This window comes from Ranitomeya variabilis, chromosome 1 (genome assembly GCF_051348905.1).
Source record: "Ranitomeya variabilis isolate aRanVar5 chromosome 1, aRanVar5.hap1, whole genome shotgun sequence".
NCBI classification, from domain to species: domain Eukaryota; kingdom Metazoa; phylum Chordata; class Amphibia; order Anura; family Dendrobatidae; genus Ranitomeya; species Ranitomeya variabilis.
The window spans coordinates 29,603,519-29,621,259 of NC_135232.1; the positions used below are offsets into that span (position 1 = coordinate 29,603,519).

The following is a 17,741-nucleotide window of genomic DNA, read 5'->3' on the forward strand; positions in this document are numbered from 1 at the left end:
TGTCACATTTATCTGAATTCGTCATTTTTGCTAGGGTAAAGGAAAGTTAACCGCGCTGAATAGACGTCTGGCTGCCGTCACCACCGAGGAATCGGTAACTGTTGCTGACCACTAGACCAACATGAACAATAGTCTTCATTTTTTTTGCACCTGATCCAGCATGAAATGTTGTCTATCAGGTAGCAGGGGTGTAATGACTTCAGCCGACCCAAAATAATGCTGTTACTTCCTCCGCAGATGAGGGTGCAGGCGTGAAGTGTCAGGAAGTGGCCGCAAGGTGCGATTATTGTGGCAGATGCACAACAGGAAACACAAGAAACTCAAGTGTTTGCTGCTTGTAGACATACAAATCGTTCATTCACTTTCTTCTACCTGAACATAGTACAAGGGGCTGTCCACTGCTAGAAAAGGCCCGTCCCCAAACTGTTCCCACAAAGCTGAAGCTACAATTGTCCACAATGTCTTGTGCTGAAGATTTCCCTTCACTGGGTCTAAGGGCCCAATGCCGACCCCTGATAACAGTCCATAGCATTATCTCCCTCCACCATCTGGACCGGGGCACAATGTAGCCAGGGGGTAGCATCCTCCTGGAATCACCAAACCCAGACTCCTCAGAGAAGTGCGATCCATCACTGCACAGAACACATCTCCTCCACAGTCCAGTGGTGGCGGCTTTAGGCTATGTTCACATGTCCAGTAATGATCCATTAGAACAGATCCGGCAGAAATCCTCTAAGAAAAAGTTGTACCGACACAACTTTTTAGTTCGTCAAACACTAATCGATCTCTGTCAGATTCATTTGTTTTGTTTTTTTACATTCAAGCTTTGTGGGTGAGAGAGAGAGATAATTTTGTATTGTATTCTGTAGTCGAGGGGTAACCAGTGCAATGGCTGACACAAAGTGGAGGCAGCGGTGTAGCAGCTGGACAGAAATCTGACCCTTGTTGACTTTTTCAGGATGGATTGGAGAGGGGAGAGTTTAGTAAGAGGGAGTCCGGTCAGTAGAGAGTTGCAGCAGTCCAGACGAGAAAGAATGAAAGTAACAGGAAGAGTTTTAGCAGTTTCAGAGGTTGGATTCTGGAGATGTTTTTAAGATGCAGAGCGTGCTGCTGGGATTTATGGCTGAACCAAGCAAGGTAATTGCAATATCGGTTTTAAGTTGGTTTCTAGAGGGAGGAAACATGAGAATTTCAGGTTTGGAGAGATTCACTTTCAGATAGAAGGACATGATTGATGTTAGAGACAGCGGACAGACGATCACTGGTATTTTGTATTAAGGTGGGGGTGATATCAGGGGAAGAGGTGTATAATTGGGTGTCATCAGCATAGAGATGATGCTGGAAACCAAATCTGCTGATGGTTTGTACAATAGGGGCAGTGTATAAGGAGAAGAGGAGGGCTGAACCCTGAGGAACCCCAACAGTAAGGGGAAGAGGAGAGAAGTAAGAGCAGGCAAAGTTACAGTGAAGGAGCGGTCAGAGAGGAGAACCAGGAGGGAACGGCTGATGGAGCGGAGCATAGTGAGGTGGAGCTGGTGATCCACAGTCTCTGCACAACTGTTTTGATAAAGGATTTCTGATGGATATGTTGTAAAGGATCATTACATAGACTTACATCACTCCATCCGACACTCAGCATTGTGCTTGGTGATGTACGGCTGCATGCAGCTGCTCGGTCATGAAGCTTCTGGTGGGGGAGCAGTGTTTGTGCTGATGTTATACCAGAGGAGGTCTGGACTCTGCAGTTATGGGGTCAGCAGAGCTTAGGTGACTTTTCTGCCCTCTGCTCCTCAGCACTCGACCCCCCCACTCTGTAACGTTATGGGGTCTCCATTTCGTGGCTGAGTGGCTGCAGTTTATTCTACCACTCAGTAATATCACTCACAGGTGATGGGGGAAGATTCAGGAGGAATTAATGTCATGAACGGACTTGTTACCCCGGTGGCTCCTATTACAGGACCGCGCTGGTATCAGTGAGATCTGCACCATTGGCCGTTCTATCACATTGTTGTAACTGCAGAAGGCACGGCAGGGGCCAGAGGTCATACACCTGGGGGCGAGGGGACGGATGTTATACACCGGGGGTGGTGAGGGGGACCGAAGGTTAAACACCGGGCAATGGGGCCAGAGTTATACACTGGGTCGAGGGGACGGATGTTATACTGAGGGGTTGCATGTTATACAATGGGGGGCGAGGGTTCGGATGTTATACACTGGTGGTGGTGAGGGGGGCCAGAGATTATACACTGGGGCAATGTGGCCAGAGTTATACACTGGGTCAAGGGGCCGGAGGTTATACGTGAGGAGACGGATGTTATACATGGGGACTGAGGGGTTACATGTTATACGATACGATACGATACGATACACTTTATTGATCCCGTGGGAAATTATGGTATCACAGCAGCACAACTTACATCATAAAAATCATAAAATGAATTACTTAATTGACATGACAGTTTGTTGACAGAAGGACATTATACATTAGAATAGGACATACACAAGAAGTGAACTGAAAAGTAGAAGAAATAAAGTAGACAATCCCCTTTATGATTTAACCCTAATGTTATTGTTGTACATCCCCATAGCAGTTGGCACAAACGATTTCCTATATTTTTCCTTCTTACACCTCAGAAGTATTAGCCGGTTACTGAAGGTGCTCTTCTGTCTCATGAATAGCTCATATAGTGGATGTGCATTATTGTTCATGATTGCCATACACTTTTTCAGAGTTCTTCTCTCCACTACCTCCTCAAGAGAGTCCAGATTGCAGCCGACAGCAGAACTTGCCTTTTTGATAAGCTTATTCAGCTTATTAGCATCAGAGGCCCGCACACTATTACCCCAGCATATGATTGCAAAAAAGATGGCACTTGCCACCACAGACTGGTAGAACATTTCTAACATTTTGCTGCACACATTAAAAGACCTCAGTTTCCTTAGGAAATACAATCTGCTCATCCCCTTCTCGTAGACAAACTCTGAGTGGCATCTCCAGTCCAGTTTGCTGTCCAAATGGACCCCCAAATATTTGTAACTCTCCACCTGCTCTACCTCCTGACCAGCAATAGTGATCGGTGAGCATTCCAACTTAATCCTGCTATAGTTGGCCACCAGCTCCTTGGTTTTCTTAACATTTAGGCCATGTGCACACGTTAAGTATTTTTCGCGTTTTTTTCGCGTTTTTTCGCTATAAAAACGTGATAAAAACGCGAAAAAAACGCTTACATATGCCTCCCATTATTTTAAGTGTATTCCGCATTTTTTGTGCAAATGTAGCCTTTTTTTCCGCGGAAAAATCGCATCGCGGAAAAAAAAGCAACATGTTCATTAAAATGCGGAATTGCAGGGGATTCCGCACACCTAGGGGTCCATTGATCTGCTTACTTCCCGCACGGGGCTGTGCCCACGATGCGGGAAGTAAGCAGATTATGTGCGGTTGGTACCCAGGGTGGAGGAGAGGAGACTCTCCTCCACGGACTGGGCACCATATAAGTGGTAAAAAATAAGAATTAAAATAAAAAATAGTCCTATACTCACCCTCGATGTATTCCCGCCTCCACTGCATGCTGCCGCTTCGGTTCCTGTAGCTGATGTGCGGTGAAGGACCTGCCGATGACGTCACTGTCCTGTGATTGGTCGTGAGCGGTCATGTGACCGCTCACGTGACCGTGACGTCACGGAAGGTCCTGCGCGCACAGACCAGCTATAGGAAGAGGAACGGACGCCGGTGAGGAGATGTCTGGGTGAGTATAACCTTTTTTTTTATTTTTTTTATTATTTTTAAACATTCTATCTTTTACTATAGATGCTGCATAAGCTGCATCTATAGTAAAAAGTTGGTCACACTTGTCAAACAGTATGTTTGACAAGTGTGACCAACCTGTCAGTCAGTTTTCCAAGCGATGCTACAGATCACTTGGAAAACTTTAGCATTCTGCAAGCTAATTACGCTTGCAGAATGCTAAAAAAACGCGAAAAAAACGGAAAAAAAACGCAAAAAAAAAAATGCGGATTTCTTGCAGAAAATTTCCGGTTTTCTTCAGGAAATTTCTGCAAGAAATCCGCAACGTGTGCACATACCCTTAGTTGTAGATAGTTACCATTGCACCAATCCACGAAATTCGACACCACCCTTCTATATTCCTCATCCCCCCCGATCTCCCCTAATACATCCCACAACCACGGAGTCATCCGAAAATTTTTGAAGGTGGCAAAGATCAGATTTATACTGAAAGTCCGATGTATACAGTGTGAAAAGAAAGGGTGCAAGCACTGTTCCCTGGGGGGCACCTACACTGCTCAATAATCTGCTCGACACCACTGCTCCCATCTGTACAAACTGTGGCCGATCTGATAGGTAGTCAGTTATCCAATTTCTCATCCCCTCCTCCACCTTCATATCAGTCATCTTTTAGTGTAGTAAAGGTGGCTGCAGGGAATTAAATGCACTCGAGAAATCAAAGAACATCGCTCGCACCATGGTTCCGTCAGTCTCCAGAAATGAATGTACACTATGTAACAGAGAAAGAATAGCATCATCCACCCCCAATCTATGTCGGTAAGCAAACTGAAGGGGATCGATAAAAGCATTGACCCTTGGTCTTAAGTGAGCAAGCACTTATCTCTCCAAGGCCTTCATAGCGTGAGATGTTAAGGCTACCGGACGATAGTCATTTAGGGTTGCAGGAGAAGAAGTCTTGGGTACCGGCACCAGACAGGAAGTTTTCAATAACACAGGTACCCTCTGTGTTTGTAGACTTCCATTAAATAGGAGTGTAAAGACAGTACACAGCTGGTCTGCACAAACTTTAAGGACACGTGAGCTGAGTCCATCAGGTCCAGCAGCTTTACCAATGTTAAGTGACTTAAACTGCCTCCTCACATCATTTTCGGATACTCTAAAATTAGTCTGCTCCTCCTCCAATATCGATGTTGCAGAATTTGCACCCAATTCCCCTCCACTTCCAGTTGGCAGTGCACATGTACTACTAAACCTATTGAAATACTCGTTCATCTCATTAGCCTTGTCCAGATTTCCTCCCCCGTGATCAGACCTTACCTTAAGCCCAGTCAGTAATTTCATTCCTGACCAAACCTCCCTGGTATTATTGTGGGACAGTTTCTTTTCAAGTTTAATTCTGAAGGCTTCCTGGGCCTCCTTTATTTTATGCTTCAATTCATGGGGGCGAGGGTTTGGATATTATACGCCAATGGTGGTGAGGGGGACCGGAGGTTATACACTGGGGCAATGGTGCTAGGGGTTATACACTTGGGGCAAGGGGACGGATATTATATGCCGATGGTGGTGAGGGGGACTGGAGGTTATACACTGGGGCAATGGTGCTGGGGGTTATACACAAGGAGATGGATGTTATACACTGGGGAGTGAGGAGCTGGATGTCATACATGGAGACTGGGGGTCTGGATCTTATACAATGGGGGGCGAGGGGCCTGATGTTATACAACGAGGACATTGGGGCCGGATGAGAAACTGGAAGTCAATGATTAAGATGAGCATCCTATACTTTTCTCCATACTGTATAGTGTGTGTCCTATAAACATCCAAGAAGATGACATCAGAGGAGGAGTCCATGGAGCTCAGACCCCAAATTATAGCCGAGGAGCACAAGGACACAACCAATACAACCATCTGTAATGTCTGCTCATACAATACGGTTTGGTTGAGATCTCCCTTAGTTTGATATAAATAATTCTAATAACAAGGTTATAGAGAAGAGAAAATAAATCCTGGGTAGACTCTGGAACTCTGGAATGTTCTTGTCTGGCCGTACCTTGTACTCCTCGTAGTCCTTCTCATCCAGCAGACCCTCCTTCTCCAGCTCTACCCGCTGCTCTGGGGTCGGATCTATGGAGGCTTCTTGGTACAGAGGAAATCCCGAGAAAAAGATTTCTTTCCATTCTCGCATTAATTTTCGAGGGATAAGTCTGAGATAAATATAATGAGATATTACAACGTTATCTGATACAAACAGTCAGGGGCGGATTTCAGACTACGGGGTAAGACTGGGGCAATCTCACCCCAAAACCACCTTATGTCCAGCTGCCTGGGTGGCAGTGTCACCATGAGAGGTAGAGGGGGCTGGGAGAGAGGACGGTAAGTGTATGGAGGGGTCTGGTCAGGGGGTCCGCATTAATGAGGAGATCTTGGTGTCTGATCTTTGTGTGGATTCATTCTGGGGATTGGTCCGGGGTGTGAATCTAATGTTGGGGTTTGGTGCACGGAGCTGCACTGTCCCCTCGCTGGCACCCAACCTGTTTGTCAGCTCTCTGTATTCTTCGATCTTTGTGACCAGGTCTACGATCTGACGGACGACTGTCTGACAGGTGGAGTAGTGCTTCTTGTATCGGGCCTCTGCTCTCTCGGCCGCCATCTGCTCATACAGCTCCTGGACTCTCTGGATCTCGTCTGCGCGGTCCAGCCTGGCTTGTTCCTCGATGGCCTGTAACACGTAACATAAATGGGTCAGATCCGCGAGCTATATGCCCACTGTCCCCAATATAAGGGACATCATTACTGATCGGGCCAAGTCTCCTCGGGATGTAATATATTCTCATCTTCATTGATTATATTGTCGGATAGATCTTGTAAATATGAGCACCTTTGCAATTTACTGCTTATTAAAATTTGCAGCCGTTCTTGAGATATTAACACTTTTGCTTGCAGTTCGTTGTCTTGGAGACCGACCACCACTGATGTCTAGCTTGTACACGACACGACTTGCCTTGGAGACCGACCACCGCAGAATATGCACAGTACTTGCAAGCTATTTTCTGTTGACTTTGTAAGCCCTGTTCTGAAGCCAGGCCAGAATCGTAGGAGAGCGCAGTTACCTATTAATCCCGGCCAGCTTCTGTGTTGTGTACAAGCTAGACAGCAGCAGTGGTCGGTCTCCAGGGCAACGAGCTCCAAACAAAAGTGTTAATAACTCAAGAACAGCTGCGAATTTTAATAAGCAGTAAATTGCAAAAGTGTTCGTATTTACATGTACTATCCAACACAATATCCATAACTGGAGATGAGAAAATCCTTTAAGCAATGAACGCTTAGACAAAGACAGCCAATCGATGCACCAAATCTTGCACCTTATTTATTATGTGCTTTTAGACACTTTTTGCTTTTTTTTCTAAAAAAGGGGCATAACCTACTGGAAAAGAGGGTTTGTATGAAATGGAGATGGTCTAATGTGTGATATTTTGGGGGCCAGTTTCTGGAGCAAAAGAAGCCAGCTAACGGGTGGTGTAAACTGAGGTCCCGATTCATCAGTTGCATTTATTTTTTTTTAAGTCATGTTTTTGTCTTCATTATTGCACCACATTCATCAAAATGGAGAATGATGTTTGATGAATGTGGGGAAAATCCATGCATGCTTTTTTTGTTTTTGTTTTGCTTTTACTTTTGTACAGTAAACTCCAACAAGATCCTTTCAATAAACTTTAAAATGTCGACTATGCAAAAATTAAAAGAAAAATTAGACAGATTTTGGATTCCACTACTCTACTCCTTTTTTTTGCACAGTTTGACAATCTGGACATATAAAGTTTCTTTATATGACCACTGCGGTCAGTGATAGGCTGCAGTGGTCGCACGTCAGAACTGGATACTACAGTATGACATGTGGGAATCTCAGTCAATCACTAGCCACATCAGTGACCCACTGTCCATAAGTTTGTTTTTGAGAATTGTGGGGCATTTTTTAAATTTGCACGACGATGACCCTATTAATGTGTGATGATGTATTTTAGGGAATTGAACCCTGATATACAGGTACTGATATCCTGTACAAGCATATTGCAAATGTAACAGAACAGAGGCTGAGCGGCGGATCGTGCACAGCAATACAGCCAGTTAGTTATGGGAATACAGGGATGGCTGATTAGTAATGGGAATACAGGGTAAGTTCCTGACACACTGCTCCCTGTCCAGGGACGGCTGGTTATTAATGGGAATACAGGGACGGCCGGTTAGTAATGGGAATAGAGGGTATATTTCTGCCGCACTGCCTCCCTGTTCAGGGACGGACGGTTAGTATTGGGAATACAGGGTATATTTCTGCCGCACCGCTTCCCTGTCCAGGGACGGACAGTTAGTATTGGGAATACAGGGTATATTTCTGCCGCACCGCTTCCCTGTCCAGGGACGGACAGTTAGTATTGGGAATACAGGGTATATTTCTGCCGCACCGCTTCCCTGTCCAGCGACGGACAGTTAGTATTGGGAATACAGGGTATATTTCTGCCGCACCGCTTCCCTGTCCAGCGACGGACAGTTAGTATTGGGAATACAGTGTATATTTCTGCCGCACCGCTTCCCTGTCCAGCGACGGACAGTTAGTATTGGGAATACAGGGTATATTTCTGCCGCACCGCTTCCCTGTCCAGCGACGGACAGTTAGTATTGGGAATACAGGGTATATTTCTGCCGCACCGCTTCCCTGTCCAGGGCATCCTGGAACTCTCGCTCGCGTCTCTCTTCGTACTGCTTCTCCCGTAAAATTCTGTTTTGTCTCATGACCTCCTTCTCGTGTCGACAGTGCATGAGCTGGACGGCGATCCTGCGCTCCTGCTGAGACTGTCTCATCAAGCGGTTAATGAGCTGCTCTTCCCGAAAAGCTTCCTGAAGAGACATCAAGTTACAGCACATAAGTGCGAGGGAATAATATCGATAAATTAATTAACCTGCAAGGTCAGCGCTGTAAAGAAAATCAAAACACCTAAACTGCTGTTTGCATGTGTAGCCCCAGAATAAATGCCAGCAATGATAACTCGTTAAGTCGATCCAGCAAAATTATTACCCACTGCCTATTTCCTCCTCCCAAATAAAAAAGTTTTAGAAAAGTTATGTATTATACCCCAGAATGCCACAAATAAAACACAGCACTAAAGGCTCTGGCTCCACAGTGGCCATAAGTCAGAGGGAGAGGAAAGATTTTCACTCTCTCTATGGAAGACATAGCTGACTGCTGGCAACTTTTTTCCCACATTTCCCCTAAAATACTGAGATCACATGACAGCCGCGGTATTTCACATTTATACTGTCCCCGCTGTGTAACCATACAATAAAAGATAAACACTATATAAATGTCCAGAGCGTGACAATAGGACACAAAACTCCAACTAGTATATATAAACACTAAATAGGTCTAAAGAACCACAAATGAGTATAATCCAAAAAGATTTTATTAAAGAAAAATGAACAAACAATGACAGAGATAATTAAAAGGAGAACCACAGGAAACCAATGAATGGGACACAGCAAGCCCAGCACACCAGGAAACTGGAAATACCATGCATATAAGTATCAAATCAATGCCATGTGAAGTGCATAAGAGCAGGCTAGACATAGAGTCTGTGCAACTGCTAGAGAATTAGCGCTTCACTAAACCCCATGAAGGTGGGTAAAGTGCAAGGTGCATAAGAGGCCAAATAAGACCATAGAACTTAGAATACATGAATAAATACAGGCATGATGTACTTACAGAAAAACCTGGGTGTACGCGGCTAGCGTATTCTAAGTTCTATGGTCTTATTTGGCCTCTTATGCACCTTGCACTTTACCCACCTTCATGGGGTTTAGTGAAGCGCTAATTCTCTAGCAGTTGCACAGACTCTATGTCTAGCCTGCTCTTATGCACTTCACATGGCATTGATTTGATACTTATATGCATGGTATTTCCAGTTTCCTGGTGTGCTGGGCTTGCTGTGTCCCATTCATTGGTTTCCTGTGGTTCTCCTTTTAATTATCTCTGTCATTGTTTGTTCATTTTTCTTTAATAAAATCTTTTTGGATTATACTCATTTGTGGTTCTTTAGACCTATTTAGTGTTTATATATACAATAAAAGATGTCTAATAGATTGACGGCATCTCGCTCTGGCTGACTCTGGAAATGTCTGTCTGGCTGCCCCATATTCCGCCCTCTGTCTGGGGTCTTAGAAGCCAGACTCAGGCCGGTATCATACATCATTGGCAGGGGATCTTCTGACCCAAAATCAACAGTCCACTGCACAGATACATCAGAGATCTACTGACTAGAGATGGGTGAACCCAAACAGTAAAGTTTGGGGTCTGTACTGAACACCTACTGTTCGGGCACGGACTTCAAGGCATGGGTTCCACTGTATTATTGATAACCAGCCTGGCAAAACTGACAGCTATGGGCTGCAACCCTCAGCTGTAAACGTTAGCAAGGCTGGTTATCAAGAATAGAGGGGTCCACAAGCTGTTTTCTTTTAATTATTTAAATAAATAATAAAATAAAAAAACATTGTGGGGTCCCCCCTATTTTTTGACAACCAGCCAAGCTAAAGCAGACAGCTGGGGGCTGGTATTTTCAGGTTGGTAAGGGGCCATAGATATTGGCCCCCCAGGCTAAAAATAGCAGCCAGCAGAAGCCCCAAAAGATGCGCATTAATTCTGGTGCTTTTCACACTTGACCTGTAATATGTTCAAGCCCCCCATTCAAGTGAATTGGGTCTGAGTTCGAGTACTGTTCTGGTAACTGAATCAAACTTTTTTTAACTGTATGGCCGAACTCGACAGACCCGAACATCCAGGTGTTTGCCCTTCACTACTCCTGACCCAAACTCAACAGACTCGTACACTGGCACACTGGAGATCTCCTGACCCAAACTCAACAGTCCCGTACATTGGTACATCGGAGATCTCCTGACCCAAACTCAACAGCCCCGCCATACACAGGCACATCAGAGATCTCCTAAGCCAAACTCTACAGCATCGTACACACCCAAACTCAACAGCTCGTACACTGGCACATAGGGGATCTCCTGACCCAAACTCAACAGCCAAGCCATACACAGGCACATCGAAGATCTCCTGACCCAAACTAAACAGCTCCACCGTACACAGGCACATCGGAGATCTCCTGACCCAAACTCAACAGCATCGTACAAAGCCACATCGGAGATCTCCCATGTATCGTTTCACTGGCACATTGGAGATCTACTGACTCAAGCTCAACAGCCCTGTACATTGGTTCATCGGAGATCTCCTGACCCAAACTCAACAGCTTTGTACACTGGCACATCATAGCTCTCCTGAGCCAAACTCAACAGCATCGTACGCAGGCACATCATAGCTCTCCTGAGCCAAACTCAACAGCATCGTACGCAGGCACATCATAGCTCTCCTGAGCCAAACTCAACAGCATCGTACGCAGGCACATCGGAGATCTCCTGACCCAAACTCAACAGCTTTGTACACTGGCACATCGGAGATCTCCTGAGCCCATCTCAACAGCATCGTACGCAGACACATCAGAGATCTCCTGACCCAAACTCAACAGCTTTGTACACTGGCACATCGGAGATCTCCTGAGCCCATCTCAACAGCATCGTACGCAGACACATCAGAGATCTCCTGACCCAAACTCAACAGCTTTGTATACTGGCACATCGGAGATCTCCTGAGCCAAACTCAACAGCATCGTACGCAGGCACATCGGAGATCTCCTGACCCAAACTCAACAGCTTTGTACACTGGCACATCGGAGATCTCCTGAGCCCATCTCAACAGCATCGTACGCAGGCACATCGGAGATCTCCTGACCCAAACTCAACAGCTTTGTACACTGGCACATCGGAGATCTCCTGAGCCAAACTCAACAGCATCGTACGCAGACACATCAGAGATCTCCTGACCCAAACTCAACAGCTTTGTACACTGGCACATCGGAGATCTCCTGAGCCCATCTCAACAGCATCGTACGCAGACACATCAGAGATCTCCTGACCCAAACTCAACAGCTTTGTATACTGGCACATCGGAGATCTCCTGAGCCAAACTCAACAGCATCGTACGCAGGCACATCGGAGATCTCCTGACCCAAACTCAACAGCTTTGTACACTGGCACATCGGAGATCTCCTGAGCCAAACTCAACAGCATCGTACGCAGGCACATCGGAGATCTCCTGACCCAAACTCAACAGCTTTGTACACTGGCACATCGGAGATCTCCTGAGCCAAACTCAACAGCATCGTATGCAGACACATCGGAGATCTCCTGACCCAAACTCAACAGCTTTGTACACTGGCACATCGGAGATCTCCTAAGCCAAACTCTACAGCATCGTACACACCCAAACTCAACAGCTCGTACACTGGCACATAGGGGATCTCCTGACCCAAACTCAACAGCCAAGCCATACACAGGCACATCGAAGATCTCCTGACCCAAACTAAACAGCTCCACCGTACACAGGCACATCGGAGATCTCCTGAGCCAAACTCAACAGCATCGTACGCAGGCACATCGGAGATCTCCTGACCCAAACTCAACAGCTTTGTACACTGGCACATCGGAGATCTCCTGAGCCCATCTCAACAGCATCGTACGCAGGCACATCGGAGATCTCCTGACCCAAACTCAACAGCTTTGTACACTGGCACATCGGAGATCTCCTGAGCCAAACTCAACAGCATCGTACGCAGACACATCAGAGATCTCCTGACCCAAACTCAACAGCTTTGTACACTGGCACATCGGAGATCTCCTGAGCCCATCTCAACAGCATCGTACGCAGACACATCAGAGATCTCCTGACCCAAACTCAACAGCTTTGTATACTGGCACATCGGAGATCTCCTGAGCCAAACTCAACAGCATCGTACGCAGGCACATCGGAGATCTCCTGACCCAAACTCAACAGCTTTGTACACTGGCACATCGGAGATCTCCTGAGCCAAACTCAACAGCATCGTACGCAGGCACATCGGAGATCTCCTGACCCAAACTCAACAGCTTTGTACACTGGCACATCGGAGATCTCCTGAGCCAAACTCAACAGCATCGTATGCAGACACATCGGAGATCTCCTGACCCAAACTCAACAGCTTTGTACACTGGCACATCGGAGATCTCCTAAGCCAAACTCAACAACATCGTACACAGGTACATCGGAGATCTCCTGACCCAAACTCAATAGCTCTGCACACAATCACATCGGAGATTTCCTGCCCTTAACTGAACAGCTCCTACACTGGCACATAGGAGATCTCCTGACCCAAACTGAACAGCTAGTACACTGGCACATCAGAGATCTGCTGACCCAAACTCAACAGGTCCACCGTACACAGGCACATCGGAGATCTCCTGACCCAAGCTCAACAGCCCCGTACATTAGTACATCGAATATCTCCTGACCCAAACTCATCAGCCCCGCCGTACACAGACACATTGGAGATCTCCTGACCCAAACTCTACAGCTTTGTACACTGGCACATTGGAGATCCCCTGACCCAAACTCAGCAGCCCTGTACCCAGGCATATCGTAGATCTCCAGACCAAAACTCAACAGCCCCGTAAACAGTCACATTGGAGACCATGGAGTTTGAGTTAGGAGATCCACGGACGGCCTTTGCATTGTGAAACGCAAATTTGCAAAACTGCCCTAATGGCAACTGCCTGCAGCTACAACATGAACGGGGCCATCTGTGGTGGGCCAAATGTATCGTGTCCATAAAAAACTTTTGTGTGAAGATGCAGAACACATAAACCCGTTACCTCCTGAGCCCCGTGAGCCACAAGCTGCTCCATCAGGATTCTGCGCCGTCGCTTCTCTCTCTGCTCGCGGGATACAGCATCCTCCTCTACCCTCTTCTGAATTTTTTTTACATAGTCTTCGGAACAGTCCAGTTTTACCACGGCCGCACCGATGTTCGCCGTGGACCTGAGTCTCTGTAAGGTCGGGCCCCTGAAAGACCATAGCATTGTGTCCTGTCAGTACCGGGATCGGTGGGATCAATCACATCCTGACACCTACTGAAAATCGGGCCAGACACAGTGGCTCAAAACTCGTGCGGTACGGCAGCTCTGCACCTTTCACTTCCATGGAGCTGAAATACCGGACACAACCTGTAGACAGCGTAGGCGCTGTTTTTGCCATGTTCATCATTTGCGTTTTTTTCTTTTTTTTTTTCTTTTTCGTCCTGTGGCATTTGTTACCTTTTTTTAGCCAAATTCTCCAAAATAGTTTATGAATTGTGCGCTAAATCAGAAATGTTCTTTATTTTTGTCTTTCACTTTCCTGTGCAAAAAAAGTTGCATGTCGCAAATAATTCAATTACTTTGTACAAAAAAAATTATAAAAAAAAAAAAAAAAAAAAATCGCTGGGGGCGTTATGGAGTGGAATGGAGTACATTTGTGTCAACAAATTAGTACTTTTTTTTCTTGAAAAGTCAAACTTTGATGAATCAGATGAAAATATTTTGGGAAAAAAACAAAAACCCTGACCATGACAGTGAACATAAAAAAAAAACATGCCCACAACAGCGAATGCAAAAGTACAACATATGTAAAGGCATAAAATAGACTTAAATTAAAGGCGCCAATCAAAAGAGGAATTTGGCGCAAATAAAAAACACCAAAATCAGAATTGGGGTCGAGGTCTTACCTCCCGTTCAGGGTGACGCTGTTGGTCAGGCCGTCCTTTTTCACTGACTTCTCAAATTTTGTTAATTCATTATAAACCTCCTAGAATAAAGCAGGATGTTATGTTGTAACCTCCGGTGTCCCTGGACATAGTAACACGTCCATACCCTCAATATGGTCGATGAGGTCTAACAAGTGTACGCCTTGTTGACAAGTTTATTCTTTTGGGTAATTTAAAAGGTCAAAAACAAACTGATCCCAAGGTGTCTTGTGACTGTGATCCCTAGTGATCAGCTGCGATCTGCATGGTAGAAAGTGTACAATTCCTCTGCAGCGCCACCACAGAGAAAATGAGGTATTACATGGCCCCGGTCCTCCGAGGCGGGCTGGATGCACACTGCTTCTCCATTCATTCTGCATGGATCTGCAGAGCTCACCGCCCCATAGGGAATGAATGGAGCGCAGGTTGGCCATGCACTGCTGCTCCATTCTTTCGGGAATAAAAGTGCTCGTTCTGCTGATCGGTGAGGGTCCCAGCAGTCGCACCCCCCACTGATCAGGTGATAGCTTATTTTTACTGGACAACCCCTTTAATGGACCCAAAAATGAGGTTAAGCTCCTCTGTACTCCACGCTGAGTCCCTAACACCCCACTCTGGTCTCCGGTGACGTCACTTGACAGCCAATCAACAGCCACTGATTAGCTACAGCTTTTGCGTTTTGTCAGAGCGGAAGAACACTGAAATGTCAAAGTGTGGTTGCTGCAGCTGATCGTAGGCCTCTGATTGGCCGCAGCGCCCACATATTCAGCAGACCAGCTGGGGATGCAGTGCTGAGTACGGAGGAGAGGCTACAGTCAGGGAGGTGGGTATCAGTTATTTTTATTTTTCTCATCTCTCTGCCTGGACCTATTAAATAAGGGGTTGTCCAACAGTGAACAATCCCTTTAAGAACCACACGCATGCACTGGAAACAAGACATCGCACATTGCCCTGACCTCGGCCTCCTTCTTCTTCCTCAGTATCTTCTGCTCCTCGATGGCCTTTAATGTCCGGTTTGCCGGTGGTTTAGGTATCTGGACGATCGCAGCTTGGATTCTGGCCATTATTTCATTTTGTCTTCTTCTTGCGCGACGAAGCTGATGGGTGCAAGAAATAACATGAGATATTTTGGAGCGGATCCCTAAACTACAAGGTTATGACATATCGCTTGGACCACCGCAGCCATATTCACTTGATGGGAAGGAGTCGGGCTGTGTCAGTCCCTAGGAGAAGCGATGGGTATTGCAGTTCTGCACAAACTTTTGGCGGCGTTTTCTTTGCAAAGAAGCACTCGCCGATCTAATCATTACAAGTTTAGTTACCCTTTTTTACCGGATAGTGTTTTTTGCCTGTTTTTATGTCTTATTTAATCTTTTCTGTAAGCACTGTACTTATTTTTGTATATTTTATCTAAAATTTAATATGTTTGTTTCTTGCTGCTCTAAACGTACCCACAACCTCGAAGAGGGAAAGTATAGTCTGGTCGTGTGACCATGTGGATGCCAGAGGGTAAGTTAAGTACCTGTTATGATCTGGTGGCCTAGGAGCAGCATGGACGAGCTCTGGAGTAGGTGGCCTCTATACTGACCGCAGACCCTGCACTTAACACCGCAACGATAAGTAGCCGTGGGATGTTCCTGTCACTCCCTCGACACCTCGTCACAGCCGTAGGACTAATTACCCCTAAAGAAACAGGAAAACAATCTTGCCTCAGAGAAAATCCCCAAAGGAAAGACAGCCCCCCACAAATATTGACTGTGAGAGCACTGGCGTAGCTAGAGCTTTTGCCGCCCGGGGCTGTTTCCGAGTTTGGCGCCCCCCCCCATTGCCGTCACTCAACGCCAGGCACCTCCCCCTCAGCACTGTTTACCCACGAAATCCGGTGCCTGCGCTGTGTATCGCTGTTTGGTGCAGGCGCAGAGAGCTCTGGCCGTCTGACGTCACAGCCAGGCTTGCAGACTGCGCCTGTGCGGCCACCCACCTTGGTAATCCCAGCCCCGCAGTGTGTTATGCATTATGCAGAGTGCGGGGCTGGGATTCACAAGCAGGGCGGCCACACAGGCGCAGTGTCCAGCATTGCCCCAGTGTCCAGCAATCTGCCCCAGTGTCCAGCATTGCCCCCAGTGTGTCCAGCAATCTGCCACAGTGTCCAGCATTGCCCCCAGTGTGTCCAGCAATCTGCCCCAGTGTCCAGCATTGCCCCCAGTGTGTTCAGCAATCTGCCCCAGTGTCCAGCATTGCCCCCAGTGTGTCCAGCAATCTGCCCCAGTGTCCAGCATTGCCCCCAGTGTGTCCAGCAATCTGCCCCAGTGTCCAGCATTGCCCCCAGTGTGTCCAGCATTGCCCCCAGTGTGTCCAGCAATCTCCCCCAGTGTCCAGCATTGCCCCCAGTGTGTCCAGCAATCTACCCCAGTGTCCAGCATTGCCCCCAGTGTGTCCAGCAATCTGCCCCAGTGTCCAGCATTGCCCCCAGTGTGTCCAGCAATCTCCCTCAGTGTCCAGCATTGCCCCCAGTGTGTCCAACAATCTGCCCCAGTGTCCAGCATTGCCCCCAGTGTGTCCAGCAATCTGCCCCAGTGTCCAGCATTGCCCCCAGTGTGTCCAGCAATCTGCCCCAGTGTCCAGCATTGCCCCCGTGTCCAGCATTGCCCCCAGTGTGTCCAGCAATCTGCCCCCAGTGTGTCTCCAGCAATCTGCCCCCAGTGTGTCTCCAGCAATCTGCCCCCAGTGTGTCTCCAGCAATCTGCCCCCAGTGTCTCCAGCAATCTGCCCCCAGTGTGTCTCAAGCAATCTGCCCCCAGTGTGTCTCAAGCAATCTGCCCCCAGTGTGTCTCAAGCAATCTGCCCCCAGTGTGTATCAAGCAATCTGCCCCCAGTGTGTCTCCAGCAATCTGCCCCCAGTCTGTCTCCAGCAATCTGCCCCCAGTCTGTCTCCAGCAATCTGCCCCCAGTCTGTCTCCAGCAATCTGCCCCCAGTCTGTCTCCAGCATATTGCCCCCAGTCTGTCTCCAGCATATTGCCCCCAGTCTGTCTCCAGCATATTGCCCCCAGTCTGTCTCCAGCATATTGCCCCCAGTCTGTCTGAGTCAGACATAAAGAAAAAAAAAAAAGGAAAATCCTCACCTCTCCCGTTCCCAGCACAGGTCCCATGCACTCAGCGTCTCTCTGGCTCTGCAACGCTCAGGACAGAGAGGCTGAGCGCGCAGTGATGACGTCATCGCACCCTCTGCCCTGAGACGTCGCAGAGTCAGACAGCAGTGAAGACGCTGCAGCTGCCGCAGGAACCAGGA

The 17,741-nt window shown here is 47.2% G+C and overlaps 1 protein-coding gene across 1 annotated transcript in view; it reads right to left on the minus strand.

The window, feature by feature from the left end:
* SPEF2 (sperm flagellar 2) overlaps positions 1-17,741 on the minus strand; it is a 126,922-nt gene that overhangs the window by 75,429 nt on the left and 33,752 nt on the right. Inside the window, exons 5-10 of the mRNA XM_077281690.1 lie at positions 15,408-15,548; positions 14,434-14,513; positions 13,544-13,733; positions 8,450-8,638; positions 6,277-6,464; positions 5,796-5,949 (exon numbers count right to left, since the gene is read on the minus strand). Coding sequence (XP_077137805.1) covers positions 5,796-5,949; positions 6,277-6,464; positions 8,450-8,638; positions 13,544-13,733; positions 14,434-14,513; positions 15,408-15,548 — 942 coding nt within the window. The remainder of the gene's footprint in view (positions 1-5,795; positions 5,950-6,276; positions 6,465-8,449; positions 8,639-13,543; positions 13,734-14,433; positions 14,514-15,407; positions 15,549-17,741) is intronic.